The sequence below is a fragment of the Planococcus citri genome, chromosome 4 (assembly GCF_950023065.1).
Source record: "Planococcus citri chromosome 4, ihPlaCitr1.1, whole genome shotgun sequence".
In the NCBI taxonomy this organism is placed as follows: domain Eukaryota; kingdom Metazoa; phylum Arthropoda; class Insecta; order Hemiptera; family Pseudococcidae; genus Planococcus; species Planococcus citri.
Genome location: NC_088680.1, coordinates 42,190,282 through 42,218,198, shown reverse-complemented (window position 1 = coordinate 42,218,198; position 27,917 = coordinate 42,190,282). Strand labels below are relative to the sequence as shown.

The following is a 27,917-nucleotide window of genomic DNA, read 5'->3' as shown; positions in this document are numbered from 1 at the left end:
AGTGTACGAAATTTGACTTGAATTGGTTCAGTAGTTTTCTCTTGACACGAAGATTAGTGATTTCAAAAATTACCCCAAAATGCTAACTTTGGGTATTTCAATCTACATCATTTTTTACCGTAGAAAGTTTGTAAGTATACCAAATTAAAGCTCTCGTTGATGTCAACAACATATCAAAAAATCAGATTCGTGCGTTTTTTTATTCGCGAGAAATTCATCATCGAAAATACGCTTAGTTGTTCAGGGAATGTAAGCAGTAAGTGGCCGGACTGTCATCGCGTTTGGTATTATCGTTTTTGGTTTTTTTTGTGTTCGTTTTTTTTTCTTGCTTGGCGGGGCAGTCCGACCGGACTGCTTGATTATGTCGGTTTGAATTCTGCTTCACTTGCTGTTAATATCGATACTCGTTTTAAAAATCACTATCAGAAACAGGCATAGGTATATTTGTACGTACTTTTCATTATGTGTGGATTCAATTGTAATCGAGTACGAGTATTTTGAAAACATTGGTAAAAATTAATGATTAATTTTAGGTATGCCAATAAATAACTACCTAACGTGAAAGCCAAGGCAGCTTCAATTTTTTCTCAATCGAGAAAATGTTTGAAAAACAAACCTATATATAGGTGACCTGTAAAAGAAACTAAAAAGGTAGGCTACCTAACAAACGTTAAAAGATTTGAGAAATTTTCTCATCACATAATACCTATTGGTCTATTACACACCAGCACGTAATCGACTTGCCAACTCAGCGAATTCTGCAATGAAATTTTTCAATTGGTAGAAATTGTTGTCTAAATAATATCGGACGAGCTATGATAGGTAAGTCTAAATTTCCGAGCAAATACACACCATTGTGGCTCGAATTGTACCGTTTGATGATGCTGAGGTGGTAGTATATCCTTGTGCAGTTAAACAATTGAATTGAGTCTATACTACACTACAATGTACAACCTTCTGTATGCCTGTGTATAACCAATCCATCAAGATAAACTTTACCAACGAACGGATAAACAAGGGTCGTATCAAATTGTATCTTCGATGTTTAATCTCCTTGGCTCGTTTGTTGGGGAGCGTCGTCGTTATAACTGAATTTTAGTGATAACTAAGGGTCGACAGGGGGTTCGTAAAATTAATGTTTACACTGTTGTTCAACTTGCCAGAAGTTAATGATGTGTGCGATATAATAAAGTGACCGGCTAAATTTTAGTCCTGTTGCGTTTCGAGTTGGCTGGCCAGTAGACCAACGTGTTTCCAGTATAATTTACGCCCTTTTTGATAATTAAATTACACCGTCCGATGGATATTTTAATAAGAATCGCGAAACGTTCTATCGAATTAAATATATCGAGTGGCCCGCGATGAATTTTTTTGCACCCTAATTTCAAAAGCTCTAACAACAACAACGTTTACAACAACCCTGACGCTAATTAAGTCGTATATATTTAAAAGCGTCTGTCGACCCAATTCCCCACCTGAGCCTCGATTCACCAAAACCAATAATAATCGAATAACGTGTACTTAGTGTATTGTGTGTAGGTATAAGCATGTAGTAAAAGGAAAATTTGATGAGATTTCACCGCGCGGTTTTTCAACGTTTATTCGATGGTGAGAAAAACACGTTATTTTCCCCCCGTCCCTCCCTATGCACTCATCATTTGCCTCTATTTTCTGCCGATTCATATTCGGTAATTGATTAAGTGTATAAAAATCAACCGACCTGAAGCTGACAATTTAATTTCGCGAGTGAGTTATTGTTTCTAGCACGACAAGCTGTGTAGGTAGGTAAAGTACGGGTACCTATCGCCTCAAAGGAGCTATACATCTAAAAATAATCCCAGTCTTTTCACACGTACGAGTAGCTACCATTTAAAGTATAAAACCGCCAATTCGACAAGCGTGCACGCGTTATTCGTCTATATTAAATTTCGCACCCGCGAAAGTAACTTAATAAAATGTATACTCGGTGGAGTCGACGATCACACCCGAGCAACAGATGCTTCAGCGACGATAAATTTCATCGTTGTGTGCAAATTGAATAAAAGCTACGCATATTCGCATGTACTTTTCGTCAGCCTATTAAAGAATATCATTGTCGTACTGGGTGTTCCATCAATGGTAACGATGGAGAATAAATTCATCTGGAAATGAGGCAACTAAAATATATAAGCTCGTGTTAATTGCTTTGCAGATTCAGAAAGTTAAAGGAGTAAAATTACAACGTGATAATATTCATTCCTAAAATTTAATCAACATACTGAGTAGCATACTTATTTAAAACTCTTCAAGATTGCCGATCGTTGTGCTCCTTCAATTTCAAGTATTGGCAACTTAATTTACGTAGGTGTAGTTTAGGTTGCTCTATTATTAGACAAATTAACAGAACACCCGGCAAATATAGGTACGTATAATCTACCTTGGGATAATATGGGTCCCCAAATACTACCTACGTAAGTCCTACATGTACTCGTATTATAAAATTACACATTATACGAATTTAAACCTACTCATCGTCTGGTTTTAGCTAGAAAAAAATTAATTCTATTATGGTCACGGTGTTTTTGGAAAATACATACGTACAACGAGATATTTCGTTACATCTTTTCCGCATCCTGGTATACGTTGAGTGATTAATCTTCTCTATCTTTCCAATCCATTTCTGTATATTTTCTTCCCGCGAGAGTGTTTCCTCACATATATGTAGGTAGAGGTAGTCAATTCGCTACACATCTTACACACCTACAAAATTCGAAACGATACGCCACCATTCCAGATACACGAAACCGTGTAGGTACTTATGCTTTACTCCCAAAACGTAATCCCTATTCGCTCAAGCACGAAGATTCTACTCGTTTTAAATTTTTAATCGGTCGTATTCGTCATCTTAGCCGCTTAGTAGTGCTCGCATTTCGTCATTCGAGCTAATTAAATTTTCATTCAATATACCACGACCTAATTCTCATTACTATAGAATTAATACGTAGGTATCCGATGCTGTGCAAGTCTAAAAGTCCGTTTTACAAAAATTTTAAAATTAATTTTTACCTGCTAAATCAACTCACTGTTTGTCACGCAAATAACTGCAATTTTCGAATAATGCTTTGCCGGGTGGGATTTGAAGAATTTAATCAAGAATGCTTTAAAACTCCCACATCCAGAATTTCAGCAAGCCAAATTGATTTTTAGATTTTTGACTTGAAAATCCAAAATTATACATGGAAAAACGCCTCTGAAGAGAATCCCCCAAAATCATATCTCCAAGTCCTCAACTTTCATCACCCCCCCCCCCAATGACCATTTCCCCGAATTGATTTTTTTATAGGATAGGTACTTTTTTTCCAGACCAACTACCAATACTAAATTCAGGAATCCAATTTGCGAATTAATATTCCCCAAACAACCGATATCCTGAATGAATGTTCCTCTAAAAATTAATTTCCATATGTAAGAATTTTTTACAATTTTAGTACCTATGTAGTAACATTAAACTTTCAAGCGGAGTCTTCCTAAGCGATTTAGATAAAGGTAGGTTTTTTAACAATTTTGGAAAATAAAAAAAGACATAAGACTCTTGGGCAAATGATTACCGAAAAATAGTTCTTTTTAGAATTTTAGCAAAAAAAACCTAGGCTATAACATTCCAAAAACCAATTTTTTAAAAATTTTGGTTAAAGATGTGTTTTTTTACAATTTTTCTAAAAAATAGACTTTTATTGCAATTCTGAAAAAAAGTGAGTACTGCGGTGTTTTGATAAAAAACGGATTTTTGTTTGCAATTTTGACAAAAACGATTTCTTTGCTACAAAAAAGTAAAAATTTTTAGTTTTGTCCAAGAAAAGAGATTTTTGCATTTTATGGCAACAAAAACATGACTTTTTGACAAATTTGGTGGAAAAAACAGGTTTTTTTGACAATTTTGACAATTGTTGACAAATCCTAGACTTTTTTTACACACCAAAAAAAAAAATTACAAAAAAGTACAATTTTTGCAACTATGATAGAGTGAAATCTGTAATTATTGGGAATTGGGATAGAGAGGTAATTATTATAATTTTTGCCTAAGGTGGTTAAGATAATTTTCATTCCCTAGAGAGTGAGATTTATCTACCCGATAGATGGTTGAGTCGGAGAGCTTTTAGAATAAAACCAGATCGCCCTATACACATCAATGATCAAATTACTATTTGTGGTCTAAACGCAAATAAATAGATATCTCCAGACATGTCAATATTATTTATTCGTCGTAAAAAGTACAAATAAGAGGAATCCATATAAAATACTTGCAGATATTTTATAGTTAAGAAGGAGACAGCTCCCATTAGACGACTCGCGTTAGTGAATCAAGCATTAATTAAAATGATATTTAAAGGTTTATATACATTTTATACCAGGGATGGAAGAGCCTTGAATTCAGGGCTCCCGCTCTTGACTCTGGCTCAGCTCCCCGCAAGTTTCAGCTCTGGCTCGCTCTTGGCTCTTGGCTCTTTTTCTTTACATGAGCTCTTTGGCTCCTTGCTCGCTCCTCAATTCTTTCCGACTCCACTCTTTGACTCTCGGCTCCCTCTTCCAATTTCTCGGCTCCCACTCCAGCTCCAGCTCTGGCTCTTGGCTCTTTAAATTAGAGTTCAAAATTTGTGAAAAACGATGAAAAAAATGAAAATACACTGCATTTATTTTCATTTCATTTCTCAATGAGGAAACAAACTTAGAAATTCTTTATTTTCTTCACAAATGTGAGTTAAAAGTTGAATTTTTGATAAAATTGTGCGCATTTTTCAACTTTTTTCTCTACTTTTAGGGAGCCAAAGAGCCTGAAAAATTTTGTGGGCTCCCACTCAGCTCTGGCTCTTTCCAGGTTAAAGACTCCTTATGATGATGGCTCTCTTGAGTAAAATAAGGAGCCCTTTTGCAAGAGAGCTCTTGATGTTTTTCTGCACTTTCATTTATTTGACTCTTGGCTCTGGCTCTAGCTCCTCAAAAAATCCAGCTCATTCAGACTCTGGCTTCGGCTCGCTCCCGGCTCTTCCATCCCTGTTTTATACCTATCATGCACATGGGCTAGGTGCGCACATGTTGCAGATGGGTATTCATTAATCAACTAAGATGAAATTGCAGTTGAATAGCTTTGAGTCTTGCGACTCAACGTTACCTTAATGCCAAATCCGAGTATGTCCATACAAAAAAGTACGATTTTACGCATCACTGATAAGGTTCGGATATGCTCGGAAGGGTTCGTTGAGTTCTGTTTGAACATCGGTCAGCTTTGTACATCTTCGGTGGTGCATTTTAACTGTACTCAGATGCAAATTTTTCAATTCAGGGCTTCCCAGAGTCTTATCAGTGACGCAAAACGACGATGTTTTTTTGGATGGACATACTCGGATTTGGCATTAAGGTAACGTCAAGGTATGTGCCATTTCATCACTTACCTACACTGTTCTCATCTTGTGCCTCTCCTGTGATCCACTCATACTAAGATCGGCGATAGACTTGGGTTATGTAGTTCAATATAAAATGATGGCTGGCAGGATCGGAGTATAACATGATTGCATCAAAGTTGATTAAATTTGTCAAAACGATTATTTTATCACAAATTATCCACAGAATTGTGGGCAAAAACTGGTAATGAGGGGAAGAGGTTAGAACTCTTCTGCCTATTTATTTGAGAAAATACACGTTTTGGTGACGTTAGTACCAACGAGCTCGAGATATTGGCACTAAGTGAAGTTGAGATCTCGCAGCGAGCACCACGATGGTACTGAGCTCGCTGCTTTTAGGGAGGGTTGAATAGTTCCCACATTCTCGTACTTCCAGTACACATAAATCACCCACGTCTGCAATGTACATAAATCATGTACATCTTTAAAGAGGGATTACATTAGCTAAGATGATTAAGGCATATATCACTCTCTCAACTTGGCAAAAAAAATAGATTTTTTTGAATTTTTACAAAACAGAACAACTTTTTGCGACAAAAAATCATGATTTCTTGAAAAATTTTGAACAAAAAGGACATTTATCCTCAATTTTGGGAAAAAAAACAAAACTTCTTGACAATTCTAATTTTTTTTGGCAATTTTGACGAAAATAGATTTTTTACAGCAAAATATTTATCACTTTTTTTCAATGTTTAGCATAATGTACCACTGTATTTGAGTGTATTGCCAAAAATTGCGGTTTTTTTTGCGAAAAATTCGGAAAAGTCTCACTTTCAAATATTTTACTAGAACGTTCTTGGTGGTTTTGAAAAAACAGATTTTGCAATTTCCACATAAAAAGCAAATTTTTTGGAGACAAAAAATACTTATGGCTAAATTTTGTTTAATAAAATGGGATTTTCTCCATTTTTGGCAAAAACAACACTCTGGCAATTTCAATCACAAAAATCTTTTTTGTGGAGGGGGAAGGTCCTTACTGATTTGTTTGCAATTTTGGCACAAAAAACCATATTTTTGGGACAAAAGAATATGCGAGACATTCTAGAAATTTTAACCAACAAAAAGAATTTGGGACTGATTTTTTTTTGGAAATTTTGGCTCATAATAAGTATAGGTTTTTTTGGGGGGGGGGGAAGAATTCCAAGATTTTTTGAAAATGACTCTCAAGATTTTTCTAGAAGAGGGGTTGGCAACACTGGAATTAGCGTAGTAAGGGAACTGTGTCAACTCACGTTCGATTTCGCTATTTGGCTCACTGAGAGTTCATCTCACCCACTTCTTGGGACCATTCATTGGGTGAAATTTCTTTGGAATTTCAACTTTTAAACATCTGTCGGAGGCTTCACAATTGCTCTCAACAGTTCGAAACCGTTTTAAGCCATTGGAGGGGCTCGGAAATAGGGGACATGGTAAATTTTTTCTTCATTTTCAGTTTCATGAAATTTTGATTTTTTTTACATTTTTGACCTCTTCAAAAATTTGCCTAAAATCGAAAATTTCGCTTAGCCCTTGAAATTTAATTTTGTTCCTTTTTCTGTCCAATGCAAAGTTATTCAACGATCCTGCTTGCTATCGAATGTTCAACCCCCCTCCCCTTCTCAACCCATCTTCTCAATTTCCAAAAATAAACAACATGGAATCAAATGATTGTTTGACGTATATATTTGACCTCCAAAGAGGATTTCCGCAATCTCGATAACTCGTCTAAAATCTCAACCACTATAAGCTATACCCGGCACTTCAGCCAAAAAGCATAGCTCAGCGTTTCTAAACCTTAAACCTCAAATCATCTTTGCTCTGCTATATCGAGAGGTTTTAAAATGCACGAACACGAAACCAATCCGTCAAGAATACATACTTAGATTTATATATAGACTCGTCTGCAGTAGACAATTTCCATAGCCATAATAATTATCGGTCGATGGATAAAATTGATTGGATGGCGCAGGATGATCCTTTCTGCAAGCAGAAGTGGCGTGCCCGAGAAATGGCAACGTGATTACGCAGCGTACCTCTCACCTTATTACGTTAATTTGAATAATGATTGGTTTTTGATAAATGTGCTCGTTTTAATGTGACATTTTAGGAACGTTTGCTGTTGTCTGTGTTACCGAGGCATGTGGCGATGGAAATGAAAGCCGACATCGCTGGAAAACCTAAAGATACTATGTTTCATAAAATATACATTCAGAAACACGAAAACGTCAGGTATGTGACAGTTGTATAGTGATATATGACCTCAAAAATATTATAATTAATAAAATATATAGACCATATAGAAAATATGAATTCACGATAGGTACCTACCTATACATAAATGCTTATAAATTTAGCCGCTTATGAGGTACAGAATGTGACTGATATGCTAATGAATTCGGATGATTATTATTACCTACAATATGTTCCTTCCTATATGATCGTATAGTACTTGTTTATATTTTGAATTTGTTTGTTGTATTATTTGGAGGACGTTGGCCACTAATACGAATTTTTTTCATTCAATTTTTACAGCATCCTATTCGCTGATATTTGCGGCTTCACCTCGTTATCAGACCAATGCACCGCCCAAGAATTGGTTAGACTGCTAAATGAACTGTTTGCTAGGTAGGTAATTAGAGAAAAACACATTCTACTGCCTTGAAATACATCAAGTTAGTATAAAACTACACGAAAGTATTTAATCAGCTTTAAAGCAATCGTGTTTTATGAATTTGGATTGAATTTCTATGCGGAAAATAGGTCAACGTCGAAGTTTTAATTAAACCTTTGACACAGTTCGTCTTTTGGGTGAAATAATATTTTGCGAGAGGAAATTTTCTACAGTTGGTTGTGATATACGACGACGACGACTGGGTATCTAACTACCTACCTACGAATAGGTACATTTAAAACGAAAAAATACACACTATACGTTTAGAAATTGAATTTTTTTAAAGTCGCAGTTAACGATAATAAGATTGATGAAAATTTATTTTTCGAGAGTGCTGCATAATTAGCTAGCGTAAGTTTCGTTGTTGGCGAAATTTCATTTATTCCGTATTAATTAACAGAATGACGTGAAAAACGTGTGTAATCTCGAAACGATAACGTAAATGGTACTCGTTTATATTGTCTAGTTTAATTTGAGCATTCGTGTCGTGTTCCGGTGAGCAGGGTATATTAATCTAATAGGTACCTTTCTACCCATCTGCAATACCTATTAGAACTCGCGCAGATTTTCATTTCAAGCTTAAAGAATTAGGTATCAACAAAAGTTTTCCAGAGTATTGTTTTGTTTCTTTTTACTCGACGAATTTTTAAGAAGATTTATCAAAATATAAAATATTTCAAATTATTTTGACAAAGGGTACCCCCCGATAAGATAGGCAAAATGCCCTTAACCTCAGATTTCGATGAAACTCACAGGGTATGTTTAGTACCCCCAAAAAATAATTTTGGGCCCATAGCCCGCTCCCCACCCCACCCCCCTCAGCCAGGGGGGTCAAAAAACGCGTTTTTCAGGGGAAAAATTCTGTATCAGCGCGTAATTAAGATAAATTGATTCTGTAAACGAATATAGTTAGAGGATACATGGGCGTACCTCCCTGAATTTTTTCAGAATTTTTCATCACACGGGGAGAGAAGGGGGGACAAAAGAAAACTATAAATCGACATTACTCCGGAACGAAAAAACATACCAAAACGATTTTTTCGTCAAATATGTATCTTTAGGTCTACTTTCTATAGAAGTCATCACCCGGCCATTTGGAGTGGTGGGTCAAGCTCAAAAGCTCAAAAAACTCTCAAAAAACCACGTTTTTTGCGTTTTTCTCCAAAAATATGGACAAATGGCGGAAATCTAAGAGAACCAAGTTGTTCAGCGTGAAATTTTACCTCAGAATTGTGTAATTGAAAATTCATTTACACCGCATGATCGTAAAACTACATGCGCAGAAGTATTTGTGCTTACATCAAGATAGCTGAAAGGGTATTCCTGGGTAAAATAGGTGAAATGTCCCTGTCCTCGGATTTCTGAAATTTTGATGAAACATAGTTGGGTACCATTTAAAAAAATGTCGGAGGCAAAAAATCCCCCCCCCCCAACCTCCCCTTGCTCATAATAGCGAAAAAAGGGCCTTTTTCGGGGAGAAAAAATCCATGCTTCAACGAGTTTTGACAAAAAAATCTGTATTCACTCAAAATACTTGAAGGAGATATGATTCTAGCAACTTGAATTTTCTTCAAAAATTGTGGGCCCCCCAGGGGAGATATATTGACAAAAGAAAATTTGAAACCGCCGTATCTCCGAACCTAATTTAAGTACATGAAATTTTTTTTTCAAAAATGTATCTGCATGAGCACTATAATTGGTATTTTTTTTTCAAATTTTCCCTCCAGGTAGGCCATCTTCAAAAACTCAAAAAACACTCAAAATTGTGCTTTTTTGTCACAGCACCACCAAAAAAAGCGATCCATAATTTTGGATGCTGGCCTCCAAAAACAATAAGAAAACCAACTAACTTCTTTAAGGCTACCTATTCTAATTTTTTGATGAAAAATGGTCAACTTTGGGCGGGGATTGTGCCAAAACTATAGAACGGATTTTTCTAGGGTTTGCTTTCAAAAGCGAGGGTATGTCGAGATATTTTTGATTCAGGACATTTGATGGCTATAATAGGGAATTGGATGGAGGTACTTTAGACGCTCACATCCCTGTTGTAAAAGCAAAATTAGAAAATATGGCTACATACCCTCGATTTCATAGATGAATCAGTATTGGTGAAAAAAAATTGGAAGAATTTTGAAAATTCACGGAGAAATTCCCGTCTGAAGTTTAGATGGGAGCGGGTCGCGGGACATAAGCACGACTAAATTCGTTCAATCGATTACATGCAGTCTTACGAACGAATGATGAAAATAACGAACAAATCGGTTTCATATTTCGACCGGTTGTCAAATTAGAATGCTCTCCGCAGAGTATACCCTTAAACTCCAATTTTTTGGCCATAGGCACCCCCTCTCCAAATTTTAGGGCGAAAGTAGACAGACAATATGGGTATCATTATCATATGAACCGAACTCGCTGAACATGAATATGAAGTTTGATTTGCAGTTGGACCCTCCCAACGACCACATTGGGGAGAGGGGTTGCCCAAAAATTAGAGTTTTTGTGAAAAATGCTTCATTATAGCGCTATTTACGCCATGCAACTTCTTAATCAAGGTTTTCTTGAATTACAAGTAGCCTACTTTTCAAGTACATGGTATCTAACTCAAAACTATCAGAAAGGTTTCTTTTTGGTGTCGATGATTAAATTTTTATGTGAGTTACCAAGTACATTGAAAACATAGGTATTACCTACCTACGTACTATGTAGTAGATTGGGTAAATCACCAAAAAAAGAAAAAAAACTGGATTTTTACCAATTTTAGCAAAAACTGTCATTTTGAGTTGAAAGTTGTACAGAAAAATTCTGGCTCCAGAAATGTCCCCAAAGGGAAAACATGTGCCCTTAAAGTGGGAGTATTTTCGAAAAAACACGGTTTTTTCACTGTAGCCCCTGTACCCAATTTGTTTTGAGAAAAATGACGATCGACCCAGTCCTAAATGAATATATCTTAGATTCTGCGTCCATTCTATGCTATTATTTTAAATTGTTTTTGTCAATTTTGAAAAATCAACAAAAATTTAGGAATTTTTGCCAATCTTTATCAATTTTTTGAAACCTAAAATATTGTCATCACTGCGTTCCAAAATATTTCCTCAGTTTCAGAAATATATTATCTTTCAATATTTTTTCGTCATTATAGCGAAACTTTTGCGAAGAAAATATTTTCAAAACACCAACTACTAATACCCCCTCTCCAAAAAAAAAAAAGATTTACTTTTCAATTTTCTCAGTAGAACCCCAAAAGTGGCCTTGGATTTTGATGGCAATAGCATGGATTGGTGCAGAATCTCAAATACCTATGTAGGTACTTTTATTATACTGTCTCCTCCATATATTTTGAGTGAATACAGATTTTTTTGTCAAAACTCGTTGAAGCATGGATTTTTTCTCCCCGAAAAAGGCCCTTTTTTCGCTATTATGAGCAAGGGGAGGGGATTTTTTGCCTCCGACATTTTTTTTAATGGTACCCAACTATGTTTCATCAAAATTTCAGAAATCCGAGGACAGGGACATTTCACCTATTTTACCCAGGAATACCCTTTCAGCTATCTTGATGTAAGCACAAATACTTCTGCGCATGTAGTTTTACGATCATGCGGTGTAAATGAATTTTCAATTACACAATTCTGAGGTAAAATTTCACGCTGAACAACTTGGTTCTCTTAGATTTCCGCCATTTGTCCATATTTTTGGAGAAAAACGCAAAAAACGTGGTTTTTTGAGAGTTTTTTGAGCTTTTGAGCTTGACCCACCACTCCAAATGGCCGGGTGATGACTTCTATAGAAAGTAGACCTAAAGATACATATTTGACGAAAAAATCGTTTTGGTATGTTTTTTCGTTCCGGAGTAATGTCGATTTATAGTTTTCTTTTGTCCCCCCTTCTCTCCCCGTGTGATGAAAAATTCTGAAAAAATTCAGGGAGGTACGCCCATGTATCCTCTAACTATATTCGTTTACAGAATCAATTTATCTTAATTACGCGCTGATACAGAATTTTTCCCCTGAAAAACGCGTTTTTTGACCCCCCTGGCTGAGGGGGGTGGGGTGGGGAGCGGGCTATGGGCCCAAAATTATTTTTTGGGGGTACTAAACATACCCTGTGAGTTTCATCGAAATCTGAGGTTAAGGGCATTTTGCCTATCTTATCGGGGGGTACCCTTTTTAATTCAATTTTGTTTGTTTGTCGTGTAGATTTGATCGTCTGGCTCAAGAACATCACTGTCTGAGGATAAAGTTACTGGGAGATTGCTACTATTGCGTGTCTGGTTTACCTGAACCGCGCCCTGATCATGCGCATTGCTGCGTTGAAATGGGTTTGGATATGATCGACGCTATCGCGCAAGTACCAATTTTATTTTATTCGCAGGATCGATGGCTAATGACGTATTTGCACCAAAAGGAGAAAATGGTTTTGCAAATCAAGTCCCATTCACTCAACCTTTCTACTTTGAAGACCTCTTTTATCTCTTGCAATGTAGCTTAATTGGTCCATTTTGTCTAAAAAATGTAATACTGAAGATTTTAGCCCAAAAAATCAATCACCTGTGCCACAAGCTTTTATTTTTTCTTGTGAAAATTAGCACGAAATATATCTAATCTGTTGGTCCGTACTTGCTCCATTTTGATGCATTTTGGATCTGAAGATGTTGAAGTGGAAGGGGCGAATAAGACTTCTTTCTCGAAAATTGGTGTCAAAAATGACATTAAAAAAATCGAAGATTCAGTATGATTTATGGGCAGACTCCACAATGCGACGTATTTCTATGTACATCATCGTGTCAAAAAACGAGACCTATTTTGAAAGCATTAGATTATATATTTTTTTCCTTCGTCATTTAAGTACGTATCTCATTTTAAAACGAAAGGAAAAAGCTCGTTAGAACGTGACGTGGCTATAAACATAAAAATGATAATTTACGATTAAATACCTACTTACTCGAGAATTACATTGGAAACTGTTGCGCAAGCGAATAAGTATAGTAAAGCAACATGGCGAAAACGGCAGCTAGAAATTAAATATTAAATGTGAAAATTACCCTTACCAGAGATAAAAAATTTCCCCTTAGGTACGAACATGAAGCATTTACCAAAAATTCGATATGGTTGAATAAATGTTCGTTTGATAAAACGTTGATCGGGTGAAATGAAAATAAAAGCAAAACCAGAATGTTCGCATGATTGCGTGAATAAAAATTTGAACCTTTTAAAAAGGGACGTCTTTTGAAGAACGAGACCAGTAATCGAGTGGAAATAAACGAAGCAGAAAGTCCTTCGTATATAGACGATGAAATGTAGATATAGCAGTACGAGTACATATAACTCTTGTATTAACTTGTATCAAATTTCCGTCAGACTGCGCTTATTAATCACTTAAAAGAATCATTTTTAGTACCAAAGTATACTCCACAACGATGTGGGAGATGGGAGGGAGAGACGTAGAAGGGTTTTTATTAATTTTTCTTGATTCGACGAAAGGGTGCATATAATTTTCATTTGAAGTATTTCGATGTCGTTTTATGAGACGATGGCGTGATTAAATAAGTTTATGTATAAGGAGTTAGAGTAAAAGAAGCGTGGTTTAGGAGATGAAAATATCGTAACTTTTATTTCCTTGGTAGTAAAGTAATTACTTAGATGAATTTGCATTGGCGTTTTTTTGAGACCTTTGCAATAATATTGTAGAAAGAATTTCTATTTTTGAAAATATGACCAATAATTTTTGGCGCCATCACTTCAAATTGTTAAAATTTCAGCGTAAAAAAAATGTTAAAATGACACATATACTCTTCATACCTCTCTAACTGTTTGGAAGCCAGACACAGCAGACTAGAAATTAAACAAAAGACATTGCCACGGGCGATGCTGCATAATGGAGGACAAATTTAATGTTAGATGCATCAAGTTGAGATCACAGGTAACTGGTGGGGCAGAATAGTATCCTCATGGCAATTGGCAACTTGGCAAGATATATGTATGTGACGTCGCCTGATAGGTTGCGCAATTACTATAGAAACTGGAGATAAAGTTGGAGCAACATCATATAGGTGGTGAGGCAGGGCATTATTATTCTCGTGGCAAGGTATAAAGCCTACCATTGATGGGTTGCTAATTAGGTACAAACTTGGGACAATAGCACAAGAGAAAGGCAGAACAGAATCCTCTTGGCAAGGTATAAAGCATACCCCCCTGGAGAGTTGCATTAATTCGGATCCCAAGAAAAAAAAATATGTTGGAGCATCTTCACCAAATTTGTTGAAGACTTCCTTTTTGAGTTGAATGTTCCTCAGAAAAAATTTTAGCATCAAGGGTGCTCCTCCTGGAAGACATATACGTATGTATCCTTACATAGAGGGGTCATTTTTGAAATAGGTTGTCTGTCTGAACTCTCAAGGTCACTGACCCACCTGTAAAACTTTCCAAGGTCGTCTGTTCGCCCCTCTTAAGGCCATTGGCCCGTTGGTAGGCTTTCAAAGTCTGTCTGCCTGCCAGTCCTCTCAAGGTCACTGACTCACTTTTATAGCTTCCCAAGGTCATGCATCTGCCTGCAGTCTGGCATATGAAGGTCATTGACCCACCAGTATGGCTTCCCAACGCTGTCTGTCTACCTGTCTAGCCTCTGAAGATCATTGACTCATCTGTCTGGCCTCTTAAGGTCACTGACTTACCTGTCTAGCCTCTTAAGGTTGTCTGTGTGCCAGTCTAGCTTCCCAAGGACCTGTTCGCCTGTGTTGTTTTTGTTTCTTTCTTTTATCCAGTGGACTGTCTAATTTCTCTTTTTGTGCCATCCCAGTATTTGAGAAACTTCATTCCCTCTTCGTCAATTGTTTGGTCCAGTTTGTCTGCATCAAAGTTTCCTTACAATCTACACATTCGCATAGATCATCAGCAGCCGTGTCATCTATATAGGTTGGATTTTGAGCATGTTGTTCCATTTCTCAGTCTAATATTAGCATTTTCCAGAGATTGTATTTCAGTTGGCTGCCATGAGGCAATGATTTGCTCATATTGATGGCTTGGTATAAATACCACGCAAGTCCAAAATCCTAAATTTTTCAGGAGAACAAAAAAACGTTTAAAACATTCATATTGTTATTTTTTGCAGTTTTATTAGATTGCATTATTATTTATTATATTTTAGAGGTCATAACAGTATGGCCTGATGATATTTTATAGGTTGATCAAATGTAATTGGTTGATTAAAGCGCTTTGAAAGGACATATGAGGTTTCTAGAGACGACATATGAGATTTTCATCATACCTACTTAAATGTATGACTTTTGTGGTTTTTAACAAGGACTTACAAGGTTTTCAAATGTACAATTGATGAAAGATGAAATTCTTGTACTTAATGTCGGACTTACATGTTTTTTAATGTTAGATTTTTGCGGATTAGAGCGCTAGGATGCATTTTAGACTTACAAGGTTTGTAAATTCGGATTCCTCGTTTTTCTAACAAAAGAATCCACAAAAAAAGCATTTTTGAAAGAACCTGGACCACGAGGTTTTTATAACTAGCCATCGATATATTCCTTCTTGACACTGTATTCCAGATTTGACACCGCTCGACTTTATTAGCAGGTGAGCACCCAATTCATTTACTTTTACTGTTCTCAGGAAACTGTGTTTTGATTTTAGTCTGCTCTCCAGTAATTTGTTGTAGCTGTATGTGGGGTGTAGGGGGTTGTGTGTTGCTTTAGTTTTTCCTGCTCTGGCAACCGCCTCCCTAAGTACTTCTGGTGGTGCAATCCCAGAGAGACAATACAGCGCTGTCAGTGGAGTCAGTCTGTGGCACCCTGTTTGTATGTATAAGGTCACTCTTAGATATTTGGGATAGTCCGTGTGATGTTGAGCTGTCTCTTGTCCTCACAGTTTCACTAGTGAAACAAGCAAGTTTCTGTCTTGGTTGGGTTTGGCCTCGGGTGGTTGGCTCTATAGTATTGCATCGAGTTCTTCTATTGCCTGATTCAGTGTGTCTTCCACATCTACAAATGTGTTGCATGGTGCTGTGAGTGCCTGGTTGTCTGCATAAAGAAAGTGACATGTAGGACCTCTGATTGGTTGGTCATTAGTATAGATATTAAAAAGAATGGGTGACACGACACTTCCCTTATGAAAAGGACCAATTAGGAGAAATATCAGGGGTAAGGCAGGGCAGTATCCTTGTGCAAAGATAAACAGCCTATATTCATCACATACTTTTCATCTTATTATTGGAGTGGGAATAGAATTTATTCCCAGCATAAAAACTGAAAAAATTCTGATTTTACCTTCCAATTCTTGGAACATCCTTATTGTACAAAATTTTCAAATTTAATCCGTCCAATCGCTCTGGGTGCGGAGAAGTTGAAAATCATCTCATTGTATGTATAGCCAGGTCTGCCATTGATCCTGTATGCGACAAATGTCGGTCGAGTAAACGCTTTATGGAAATAGATGTATTTTTCATCATATGTAATAAAGAACGATATGTGTAGGTTAGTGCGTGAAGTCATGGGTGTCAATGTAAATATGCGAGTAGGTATTCATACCGGACGAGTACACTGTGGCGTGTTAGGCTTACGCAAATGGCAATTCGATGTTTGGTCGAACGATGTAACTTTGGCCAACAACATGGAAAGCGGTGGCGTACCAGGGTAAGCGTATTAAAAAATATATCCCTTCGAAGTAACCCCTATGACCCTGCTCTCGTATTACTATATATCTACCAATACCTACTCGTATATTGTACACCTAGGCTATAATATTATTCAAAACTGATATATTATTTCAGTCGCGTCCATATAACAAAAGAAACGCTGAAATATTTGGACGGAATGTATAAAGTGGAGCCTGGTAATGGCGGAGAGCGTAATTCGTATTTAAAAGATCACAACATCGAGACGTTTTTAATTGTACCAGACGACGTTGGAATATCATACGTAAGCTCAAATAATACATTATAAATCTTCTCCCGTATGATTTTTTTTTTCATTTTTTTATTCTGCAATGTAGTTTGCAAACGAGTAGATACTAGGTATGACTTGTTTGTAAAAACAATTATGCAAATATCATTTTCGAAATGAAAAAAAAAGGTCGCTTTAAAAGAAAATGAAACTATACAGGGTGACAATTTATGGTAATTTTATTCATTTTTGTTGTTTTTTTCTCCTTTTGCACACGTTACAGTCGCGACATAAGCATAGAAAACCTAATTCAGGCTTTGCTCAAAATGGTAACCTGTCCAAGGAGTATAGAATTATGGGACATAACCCTCAATATTGCACTGCCAATAAGTAAGTGTGACGACTTCGAAATATTTACCTACCTACTTATTTTTATTTGTACTTTTTTGTTTATTTTTAATAAATAATAATTTATACTTTCAGTATGAATTACGAAGATTTAAAAGACGAAGTGAACGAGTATTTGTTGAGAGCCATCGACGCCAGAAGCATTGATCGATTGAGAACTCAGTATTGTCGTCCTTTTACCCTTTCGTTTAGGGATAAAAGTATTGAAAAAAAAGTAAGTACCTGGAGATTATTTCTGTTAGAATATCACTCAAAAATATGGTCATCTCCCTCGCTCCAAATCTTTCTGACTCAAAATGTTTATATCTCAAAATTTTTCTGTTTCGAGATTTTTTCCTTCTGAATAATTGGTACCTAAATATGTACTTGAGAGTCTGGAAATTCTTGGTTGATGATTTTTTGATCCCCGGATTTTTTTTGGTCTGGAAAATTTCCAATTTCGTGGTTTTCTCATCTAGAGATTTTTTTATAGGTAAGGTCAGCATTTTTCATCTGGAGATTTTTTGGTTCCAAATTAGTTTGTCCATTTTTTTGCCTCGAGATTTTTGATCCTGATTTTTCAGTCTCGTAATTTTGTGTCTGAAGATCCAGTTTTGAGCTTCTTTTCTCTCTGGTCTTGAGATTTTCTTGTTTTTTTGTGGGAGTGATTTTTCTGATTCAAGATTTTTCAGTTTCAGTGTTTTGATTTGGACATTTCTTTGTTTCAAGATTTTCCCCCTTAATTTCTTCAGTTTTGAGATTTTTTGATCTATAAATTTTTCGTCTTGAGATTTTTCAGCCTCCAAATTTTTTCTCTACATATGTCTTCAGATGTTTTCTTTGATGACTTTTTTAGATCTGCAGAATTTTTCTGCACAAAGATTTTTCAAATTTCTATGTTTTTCGGTTACGAAAAGATTTAGTCTGGCGATTTTCAGTCTCAAGATTTTTTTGCCAGAAGATATTTTAATTTTAATATTTTTTGGTCTTCTTTTACTTCGAGATTTTTCCTTCTCCAAATTTGTCTCCAGATTTTTTTTTTGAAATTTAACATTTTTTTGATTTTGAGATTAGAAATTTTTTTCAGCCTCTATATTTCATGCCTGGAAATTCGATTTCAAGGGTTTTCGATCTCAAAAGGGTTTTGCTTTGAGATCTTTCTTCCTCCAGATTCGAGTCTTCAGATTTTTTAAAAATCTGCAGGATTTCTAGTTTTGAGATTTTTGGATTCGAAATGTTTTGATCAAGTGATTTCTCTGTCTTAAAATTTTTCAGGAATAATTTTTTTTGATTTGGGTATTTTTTGATTTCGAAAATTCGTTTGCTTCAAGATTTTTCCTTCTCCAGACGAGTCTCGAGACTTTTTAGTTTCGAGATATTTCGCGTTCGAAATGTTTTGGTCAGGTGTGGTTTATTTGTCTCAAAATTTTCACTCTCGATTTTTTTCCAGGAGATTTTTTGATTTCGAGATTTTATGGTCTCAAAATTTATTTGCTACCTCTCCAGGATTTTTTGTTTTTTTTTCTCGTTTTCTCTCACGTCAAATAGATCTGATAACTGGTGATGTCCTGTGAAAAAATCGTGAATCCTGCTTATCCCCCTAAGCTCCTTGCACTGTTTATTACGTCATTATGTATTATTGAACAGAAAATTAATCTTTTTTTGAATGTTTTGTTTCAGTATGTAAAAGTTCCTGATCGAATGCTGACTACTTATTTTTTATGTTCGTTAATCGTATATTTCACAATCTCCGTTGTACAACTTGTGATTTTACCTAAGTAAGTGAAATTTCCTATTCATGAAAAACTTAATAGGCTTTTAATTTGTGATTAGTATGTGGGGAAATATTTTTCCCTGTTTTCTACTCAAATCGTTTCTAGTGGACGATGTCTATTTTATTTTCCTTTCGTATACGACGCCCTTTTTCTTCTTCTTCTTTTTTGACAAATGTTCCAAGTTAAAAACGTTGTTGATCACACGATACCGTCATCTCCTGTTCGTATCGTAAATTACCTCGATTAAAGCTCGGATGTCTTTTTACAGATCCTTCGTACTTCTAATTTGTTTACTTTTCGGATGGATTACCGTTCTAAGTATAAATTGGATCACGAACGAGAAAATTAAACAAGTAAGTAAACGGCAACTCGACGCGAGCTGGGTACCATTATATAAATTTTTATTATAGCGGCAACTTTCACGTAATTTTCAGTCTGTACCAAATAACATTAAAAGTATATCAAAGAAAGTGAGACAAAACAGAACTGCCGCCCAGTGTTTAGCAACGATAATGATACTAGTTGTTTATGGGGCTACTATAACACCAATAGTAAGCAAGCACGTTTTATTCGAGTAATTTTGTTTTTACAAAAAAAAAATTCGCCTCTTGTGTTTTTAATTCTCGCGAATCTCTTTTTTGTAGATTTTTTACGGAGCTGAATCGTCAAATGATTCGTATACTATTAATGTTACAACTTTGCATAACGAGTCAAACGCACATGGTGATCTTAGTCTGTCTCGTAATGTTTCAAAAAATGTTGAAAACGATACCTTAATGATATCGTCGGTATCGTCGGTATCGCCGAATCTAGTCAAAACTGATAGCATTTCTTTGTACAAGGTAAGAGCCTATAGAAGTGTTACAATAATTTTTCTAATTTTTCATATCATACAATAGAAAGGTAAATACCAAACGAGGCAAAATAATTTTGCATTTTTTTTTTGCAGTATTTAACCACGTGTATTGTATTAGTGATGCTAATGACGGCTGTTTATCAAGTTTTAATTAGCATTTTGAAATTATGTATCCTTCTAGTCATCAGTATTGGTTACCTATTAGCATGGTTTTTCTTCCTTCACGTTAAGTAAGTCTGTAATTGTACATAAAAGCCCACCTAGATCTATGCATAAGATGACTTGGCTTTGATCGGTGATTGACTAAAATGGCGAATGCATTTTTTATTGCAGATACGGTGACTCCGAATTAAGTTCCTACATAGTTATATTTACAATACTGATAGGATTAATGATTGCTCTAGTCATTCATAGTCAACAAACCGAGGCTACTTATAGATTGGATTTCCTATGGAAATTACAAGCCACAGGTATAGTGTACATTCTTCATCTCACGATTTTAATGTAAGTATGTAAGTAATGCATTCACATATGCACGATCCTTATGTTTCTAGACAGAAGGGGATAGGGGAAGAGGTCATTTTAAAAAATTTAAAAAGAACTGAAGTTTTTTTTGGTATTTTAAAGTTTTACCTGATTAAATTTTACAATTATGAAAAAACGAAATGAATCAAAAACAATAATTCCTAAAACTTGTAAAAATAAGCGAAGCCGGTAGTCTGGACCATCCACATTTTGTCGTTAAAATGTTGAAAGGAAATTATTCTAAAATTTGAAAACTAAGAAAAAAAACTAATAACAGACGTACCTATTCCACAAAATTGGAAAATTTGAACATGACCATACAAAATTGAATAACGAAGGATAATATGAAAAGAAGTTGTTTTAGTAGGTACTTGTAGGTATGTGGTCGGCATTAAAAATAAAATAAAATCTAGATAATTTTGAAAATTATCTTGAAAAAATGTATTTTTTTGAAAATAATTTTTAAAGATATCTGGGTGAGTTTTTAAAAATTCCAGTTTGATCCATGTTTCTTTAAAAAAAATCAAAATTCGGCCAAACATGAGATAAAAGGCTAGTAAGAGCCTTTCAGGATAAGATAGGTACCTACTTAGTAAAATCCGCACTTTCTCCAATTTTGACGAAACTCACCCAAAATGTTAGTTTTGATGATGAACCATCCCAAAAAATGTTTGAGTCCGCCCTCTGTGGTGTCTTTAGAGAGTAAAATTTGGATAAAATTTTGGGACAAGGAATATTGGTTTCAGAGATATAGGAAACTGAGTGAATTTAACGAATAGGTAAATTAAGTATAGAAGATAGGAAGATGAAATAGGAAGAGACTAGGGTGATAGGAAACGTATAGGATTTGACAAAACCTTCAAGACAACACATATACGACTATTTATATCAAACATCATCTAACTAAAAGATTCTTCTACACATGAAATAAAAGAGAATTTGGTATGTATGACCAAGAAGGTACGAGTTAAACTCGTAAGCAATTTAGAATATCAAAGATATCACACAACGTATGATTCATTACAACTCTCATGTAGTTCCAAAATGGGTGTCAAAAGATCTCATAATCGAGATATATCAATTCAAATTTAGAAGGTAGGTAAACCTACCTGAGATTTGTAATTAAATCATATCTAGATAAATAAATATATTAAGTCCTAAATTAGACTATCTCATTTTATACAAATAGGTAAATCATGTCGCATATAAATAAATGCATATCAAACCTAGTGAAGGGATTTGGGTTTCTCAACTACATATTGAATACCATTGGCACCTCTGTGCTAGGCTTTAAGCTGCCATCATGATATTCATCTCGAGATAGGAATTATCCACAAATCACTTTGCGTAATTCGAAAGAAATAAAGAGTTAGTTCAGTTAAATCATTGTAATAAATTCTTCACTTTACAATGATTACAAAATTCATATTCAACATTTTAAATCAAAAAATAATACACAAACAAAGGAACGCATACACAAACGTTATTTCATTACAACGGAAAATCAAAAGTTAGTTGATCTGGTTTTTAACGTATCTAAAATTCAATTTTATTTAGCCAGAATCAACTAACAAACTCTGGTATCGTTTTTCTTTACCTATAGGAATTCTATATAGGTAGGTTAGATAGGTATCTATACCACACCTCCCCTCCCCAACTTGAAAAATGTGCCCATACGTGGATAATTCTCAAAAAAGTGGCATATTTTAATGCTTAAAAAAACACATTTTTTTTGTATTTTTAAATTGAAATTTTAAATATGCACGCCTCCGACCCCATTTTTGACATTGGCCTCAATTAAACTCCCTCAGGGAGGGGGGAGAGGGGGTCAAATATTTTAGGACATCGGCGTAAAAATTTCCATCGACGTGGTGAATTTTTTTTTGCTTTTAGAACTGATATTTTGACTTGATAGCAAAAAAAAAATACATTCAATGACTATGTATAGTAAATTATATACCTACTTACATGAAAATTCATCAGAAAATATTTCCTAACATCATTTTAAAAATTTTCTACACCTTCATTGTTCTCTTCGTGACTATAAAATGCCCACGGTGAGGACACACCAGTGTAGGAAAAAAGTTTGAAAATCTTTAAAATATGGAATTAGAGAACATTTTCTGGAAAAATTTTAATCAATTTGTTTTGAGATCAACCGATAGCATCAAAATGTCCAAAATTTCATCTAGAACAACTTTGTATAGGTACCACTTTGGGGGGGGGGGGTAAAATGCATCTTTCGCCATAGAAACGGGATTGAAAAAAAAATTTAGGTATTGGGACAGACCACGACTAGGACCTTTTGGCCACTCAACCAATTCCATCCAAGGGGAAGGGGGAGGAGATTCAAACAAGTTTGAATGGTTGAATGGGGTGCTCGGGTGGTATTGAAGAACCAAAGTTCTGAAAAAAAATCATCCATCTTGTTTACTTTCGAAGAAATTGCAAGAAATTGTCGGGGGACAGAAATTTGCCAGATTATTGGGAACTACCCACATGCTCAAAATTCAAAATTCTCGTTCCTCAGGGAGGGGGGGGGTTCAAAAATGTTGAAACTTTCATAGAAAATGGTCATTAGGTAGATGCGTGTGTGAAATAAAATGTTTAAAAGGGTTTTTTTAGGGGGAAGGTGAAAATTTTAAAAATATGTAGGAAAAAATGATGAGGGCGGGACCCTCTGCGAAATTTATTTTCCATTTTTGAGCCTCAAACGTAGGTAAAAACGAATGGTTTAGTGGCAAACAGCAAATTGTCATTTTCGTGCATTTTTACATACAAGTAGTAGGTACCTACTTTGCTTGAATAATTTCATTTTTTTCAAAAATTTTGATCTTGAAAGTTCAAACGCGGAAAAAATGACAGAAAAGCACATTTTTTGCAAGATTTTAATTTTTTTTGAGCATGTTGCACCGATTTTTGAGCTCCACAAAACATATACATGTAAATTTCTGAAAAAATTTCGTAGAGAATCCCCAACTCGTTTTTTTTACGAATTTTTAAAATTTCCAACCTGATCAAAACCCTCAAACATGAACATTTTTTTTGAACAAAATTCCACATTTTTGCACCTATGTAGGTATGTATAGTGACTATTTTCTATGAAAGTTTTAGTTTCAAAATTTTTGGACCATCCGCGGCCCCCCTCTGAAGAACGAGGATTTTGAATTTTGAACACGTATGGGCACATTTCTCAAATTGGGGGGGGGGTGACTCAAAAAATTTTTGGGATGGCTTTTCATCGAAACTAACATTTTGGGTGAGTTTTGTTAAAATTGAAGAAGTGCGGATTTCACTATCTTATCCTGAAAGGCTGTTTGATTTTTACTTTATTTTTGATTTTCCAAGTCGAGTAGTGCTGATTTCGAGCCTTTTGGAGCGTCCTTTAAATCTTCAATTCTCCGGGCCTCTGATAAAACTGCCATAAAGTTTAAACTGAAATTCAGTACCTATTTACTATTTTTATCAATTCAATTTTATTAAAAACTCGCCAAAAATTAAAAAATCAAATTCAACGCTTGAAATTTGCCCTAATAATGTGTTTTGAGACACTCTTTTGATTTTTCTACTTGAAAATAATTTCCTACCCTCTGAGATACCTACCTATCTACCTTCCTTGTTATAACTCTTGCATTTTGAAGTTATAAATCACCTTCTATTTTACTCATACGAGTACATATTTCATATTGCAGAAGAGAAAGACGACATGGAACATTTAGAAGCGTACAATAGAAAATTGCTGGCGAATATTTTACCTGTACATGTCGCCGAGCATTTCCTTTCGGTTGATAAACCCGTAGATGTGAGTTTATTTCTCACTTATTTCGCAATGTGGTAAAAACTAAATGTTTTCCCCGGAAATGAAAATATTACACGTTTCAGGAATTATATCACGAGCAGTGCGACTGCGTGTGTATAATGTTCGCCTCGATACCTAATTTTTCGGAATTTTACGTCGAACTGGAATCCAACAACGAAGGTGTCGAATGTTTACGATTACTCAATGAAATAATCGCCGATTTTGACGAAATTATCGGCGAAGATCAGTTCATGTATATTGAAAAAATCAAATCGACTGGAGCCACGTATATGGCAGCATCTGGTAAGCAAGACTTCTGTTTTGCTGATGTATTTTTATACCTCGTCTAATGTTTAAAAATTGAAATGGGGGTTTTAATCAAAGTACATATCTATAGAGAATGAGAGAAAGAGGAGGACGATTCAAATTTTCTAGGAAACGACTAAATTTTTCCATTTTAGATAGGTAATTTTGTGTTGAAGGAAAAAGATTGGTGAAATGGAAACCTGAAGGACTTGATAATTGATTACCTACCTAATAAACTTGATGTCAAGTCTTCTTTTTTTCAATTGTATCGAATTGATCTGGAATGAGCTGCGATTTAATCCTCAAATTTATAATTTCAGGGTTAACCAAAGCCACTTGTGATAAAGAAGGTTTGAAGCACGTGACAGCCATGGCAGATTACGCTCTAAGGTTAAAAGAGCAGTTATCCTACGTGAACGAACATTCCTTCAATAATTTCAACATACGAATAGGTAAGAACAGTTACCTATCTATTAGGAAACGTCTTATATCATCTCGTTGGATAAATCGACTTGAAAATTTCCTTACGTGGTAAATTTCAGGTATAAATATTGGCTCAGTGGTAGCCGGAGTGATCGGAGCTCGTAAACCGCAATACGACATATGGGGTAATGCTGTGAACGTGGCTAGTCGTATGGATTCGACTGGTGTATTAGATAAAATACAAGTACAAAAATCTTTTCCTTTCATAAATTGGTTTCTACTTGGTAAAAAAAAAAAAAAAACAATTTATAAAGATGTATTTTGTAAAACTTCATATTTCAGGTTACTCACGAAGTATACGTAATATTAAAAGAAAAAGGATACCCTTTAACGTGCCGAGGTTCGATAAAAGTGAAAGGCAAAGGCGATATGGTGACTTATTTTCTAGACGGTTACAGTACCGAATCAAACCAGCAAAATGCGTGATTGATAAAAGACTAGTTACCTTTTTGTTTTACTGTTTTTATGTGTTTTTTTTTCTCTTCTTTTATACATATTATTTATTTGTTTCGTCGCGTATAACGAGATGTAATTCTATGTTTACCCATCTTTGTTCTAGTCTTTATATGTGATGCGATCTGGGATAGGGTACCCAAAGTCGGAAAATTTTTTTTCGTTTTTATTGTGTCATTTGAAAGCTTAAAATGTCAGCTTTTTTTAAAAAAAAAGATATTCAGTCTAGCCCTTTTTGCGGCTGAGCAATGAACAGTTGAAGTTTCTGCTTAAAAAAAGAAAATTTTGAGAAAATCAAAATTCAAAGTTTTTCCTTCAAAATTTCGAAAAAAAATTATTTTCTCGACTTCTACTGCACTAAATTGGCTGAAATTTTGATATGATACTTCAAAATTATAGACAATCAAATTTTAAAAATTATGTCAACATTTGTTGACTATTTGTTGAATCATGTTGAGGGAAACATATTTTTTGTACAGAAAATTTGAAAAAAAAAACATTAAAATGCGTAAAAAATTAAAATTTTACAAAAACTCACGACTTTAAAAAGAAATCAGTGAAAAAAATTATAAAAAAATTTTTGCCCGGAGATGGACTTGAACCCAGGACCTCTGGCGTGATGGTCCGCTCTCCAGGCATCTAGCCACCAAGGAAGATATGTAACAATCGTTTTCTAATGGTATACAACTAATTTTATTGTGAATTTGACATAACTAACAGGAAAGAACAGAAGAACATCAATTGGGTAGTAGCAAGCGGAATGGTAGTGGAAGCGCAAGCGGGGGGAAACAACACGCCGACTTTGGGTACCTTTTCTTTTTCAACTTCGTTTGGGTATTTAATAGGGAAAAATATTTCTTTCAGAGGTAATTTTTATGCTAGATGATAGCCAATGGTGTCTAGAACAAGTTTTCAGTGTAACCTGAAAATTGACATTTCTCAATATCTCAACTGTTTTTTGCTGTAGCACGAAATTTACTTTTCCGACTTTGGGTACCCTATCCCAGATCGCATCACATATAGTTGTTATTAGGAATATTTTTTTTTTAATTTTCGTTTTGTTTGTTTGTTTTTTTGTCTGTTTTAATCAAAAAACTATATACGTATCAGTATTGAATTTTTAGAATAATTATAATAAATACGAATGTTCAATGTGATTTCGTCAATTTGCCGTTTTTCAAAATAAGCGATGAAAGGTACCGTGTAGGTATTGCCGAGTGAAATATTAAAATAATTGACTGGTTTTTACCTACCTGCTTAAATATTTGCTGCGGACAAAGTCGGCTTAATTTTCTTCTATGTGTTAGTGTTTTTCTTTCTTTTCTTTGTTTCTTTTTTAATTCTGCCATGTTTTCGTTTTTAACTACCTACGAAAAAAGTATGTCTTCTAAAACAAACGAAAAAAAAAAACAAAAAAAAATGTTCAAGGTTTAAAGCTGTGTATATATTTCTGAGAGATGATTCTCTTGGCTGTGAAAGTGATTATTTTTTAGTAGTAATGTGTAATTTTTTTCCAAAGAATTATAATTTTAATCGCACATTCATGTTTTTAGACTAGTGTACACGAATCGGAAATAAACTTATAATAAATTGTTCGTGTCGAATATGATGTGTTTTTTTCAGTCAATAGGTAGACATATTATTATACCCATTCAGATTCAAACATGCGTTTTTTTTTGTTCAGTGCTCGCCCCAGTTTTCTGTTCTGAAAACACAAGGAAATGAAAGACATCGAACGATCAAATTCACAAAACAAATAAATATTCAAACAGTGACTTCGTATTAATGAAAGTCGAAATTTATCGTGCTTTTATTTTCATTATTTTGCACTTTTTTGAAAATTGGTAATTGGAACTGCTTACTGTCAATTAACTAGATAATCTAATTATACTAGGTTTAAAAAGTTGAATTTGCCTACATCATCAAGTTCAAAAAAAAGTGATGGCGAAACTTTAGCATAATTATTCAATTTCTATCTCTTTTCTAAACCTAACAAAAATTTCGTTTTTGAAACTTCCATAAATTCAAAATGGAAAAATGACAATTTTTTATAAGCCCTAATGCGAATTATATTAATTGGCAAAATTGCTGTTTCGTCTTTGATTTCACTTTAATTTAAAAATTTTTACTTCTTGATACGTATTTTAAATTTTCTTTACTTTTGGAAAATTTGAAAAAATTGAAGAAACAATGGTTTTTTAAACCTTTAATTTCGATATTTCCAGATTTCCCGCAGATTTTCCAAATTATTAGGTACAACCTTCGTAAGGAGGTTTAGGTATATAGAGTTCGCAAGGTTGTGATTTTTGATTAAGGTGATGAATTTTTCTATTTCGGAGGGGTTGTCAGGAATAAAATTCA

The 27,917-nt window shown here is 34.8% G+C and overlaps 1 protein-coding gene across 5 annotated transcripts in view; it reads left to right on the top strand.

Annotated features, from left to right (window-relative positions):
• The window catches only part of LOC135843602 (adenylate cyclase type 5), a 324,265-nt gene extending 297,105 nt beyond the window's left edge, over window positions 1–27,160 (top strand). For 3 of the 5 annotated variants that reach the window (XM_065361540.1, XM_065361541.1, XM_065361544.1), the window contains 18 exons: window positions 7,525–7,646; window positions 7,950–8,042; window positions 12,282–12,428; window positions 16,565–16,723; window positions 16,861–17,008; window positions 17,256–17,362; window positions 17,456–17,594; window positions 19,040–19,137; window positions 19,403–19,487; window positions 19,545–19,685; window positions 19,779–19,976; window positions 20,084–20,220; window positions 20,324–20,460; window positions 24,208–24,317; window positions 24,398–24,617; window positions 24,941–25,072; window positions 25,163–25,287; window positions 25,386–27,160. In XM_065361540.1, coding sequence (XP_065217612.1) covers window positions 7,525–7,646; window positions 7,950–8,042; window positions 12,282–12,428; window positions 16,565–16,723; window positions 16,861–17,008; window positions 17,256–17,362; window positions 17,456–17,594; window positions 19,040–19,137; window positions 19,403–19,487; window positions 19,545–19,685; window positions 19,779–19,976; window positions 20,084–20,220; window positions 20,324–20,460; window positions 24,208–24,317; window positions 24,398–24,617; window positions 24,941–25,072; window positions 25,163–25,287; window positions 25,386–25,529 — 2,442 coding nt within the window. In that variant the 3' untranslated portion in view covers window positions 25,530–27,160. The remainder of the gene's footprint in view (window positions 1–7,524; window positions 7,647–7,949; window positions 8,043–12,281; window positions 12,429–16,564; window positions 16,724–16,860; window positions 17,009–17,255; window positions 17,363–17,455; window positions 17,595–19,039; window positions 19,138–19,402; window positions 19,488–19,544; window positions 19,686–19,778; window positions 19,977–20,083; window positions 20,221–20,323; window positions 20,461–24,207; window positions 24,318–24,397; window positions 24,618–24,940; window positions 25,073–25,162; window positions 25,288–25,385) is intronic. The other 2 variants (XM_065361542.1, XM_065361543.1) reach the window with 2 other exon arrangements.
• Window positions 27,161–27,917: the final 757 nt, after the last annotated feature.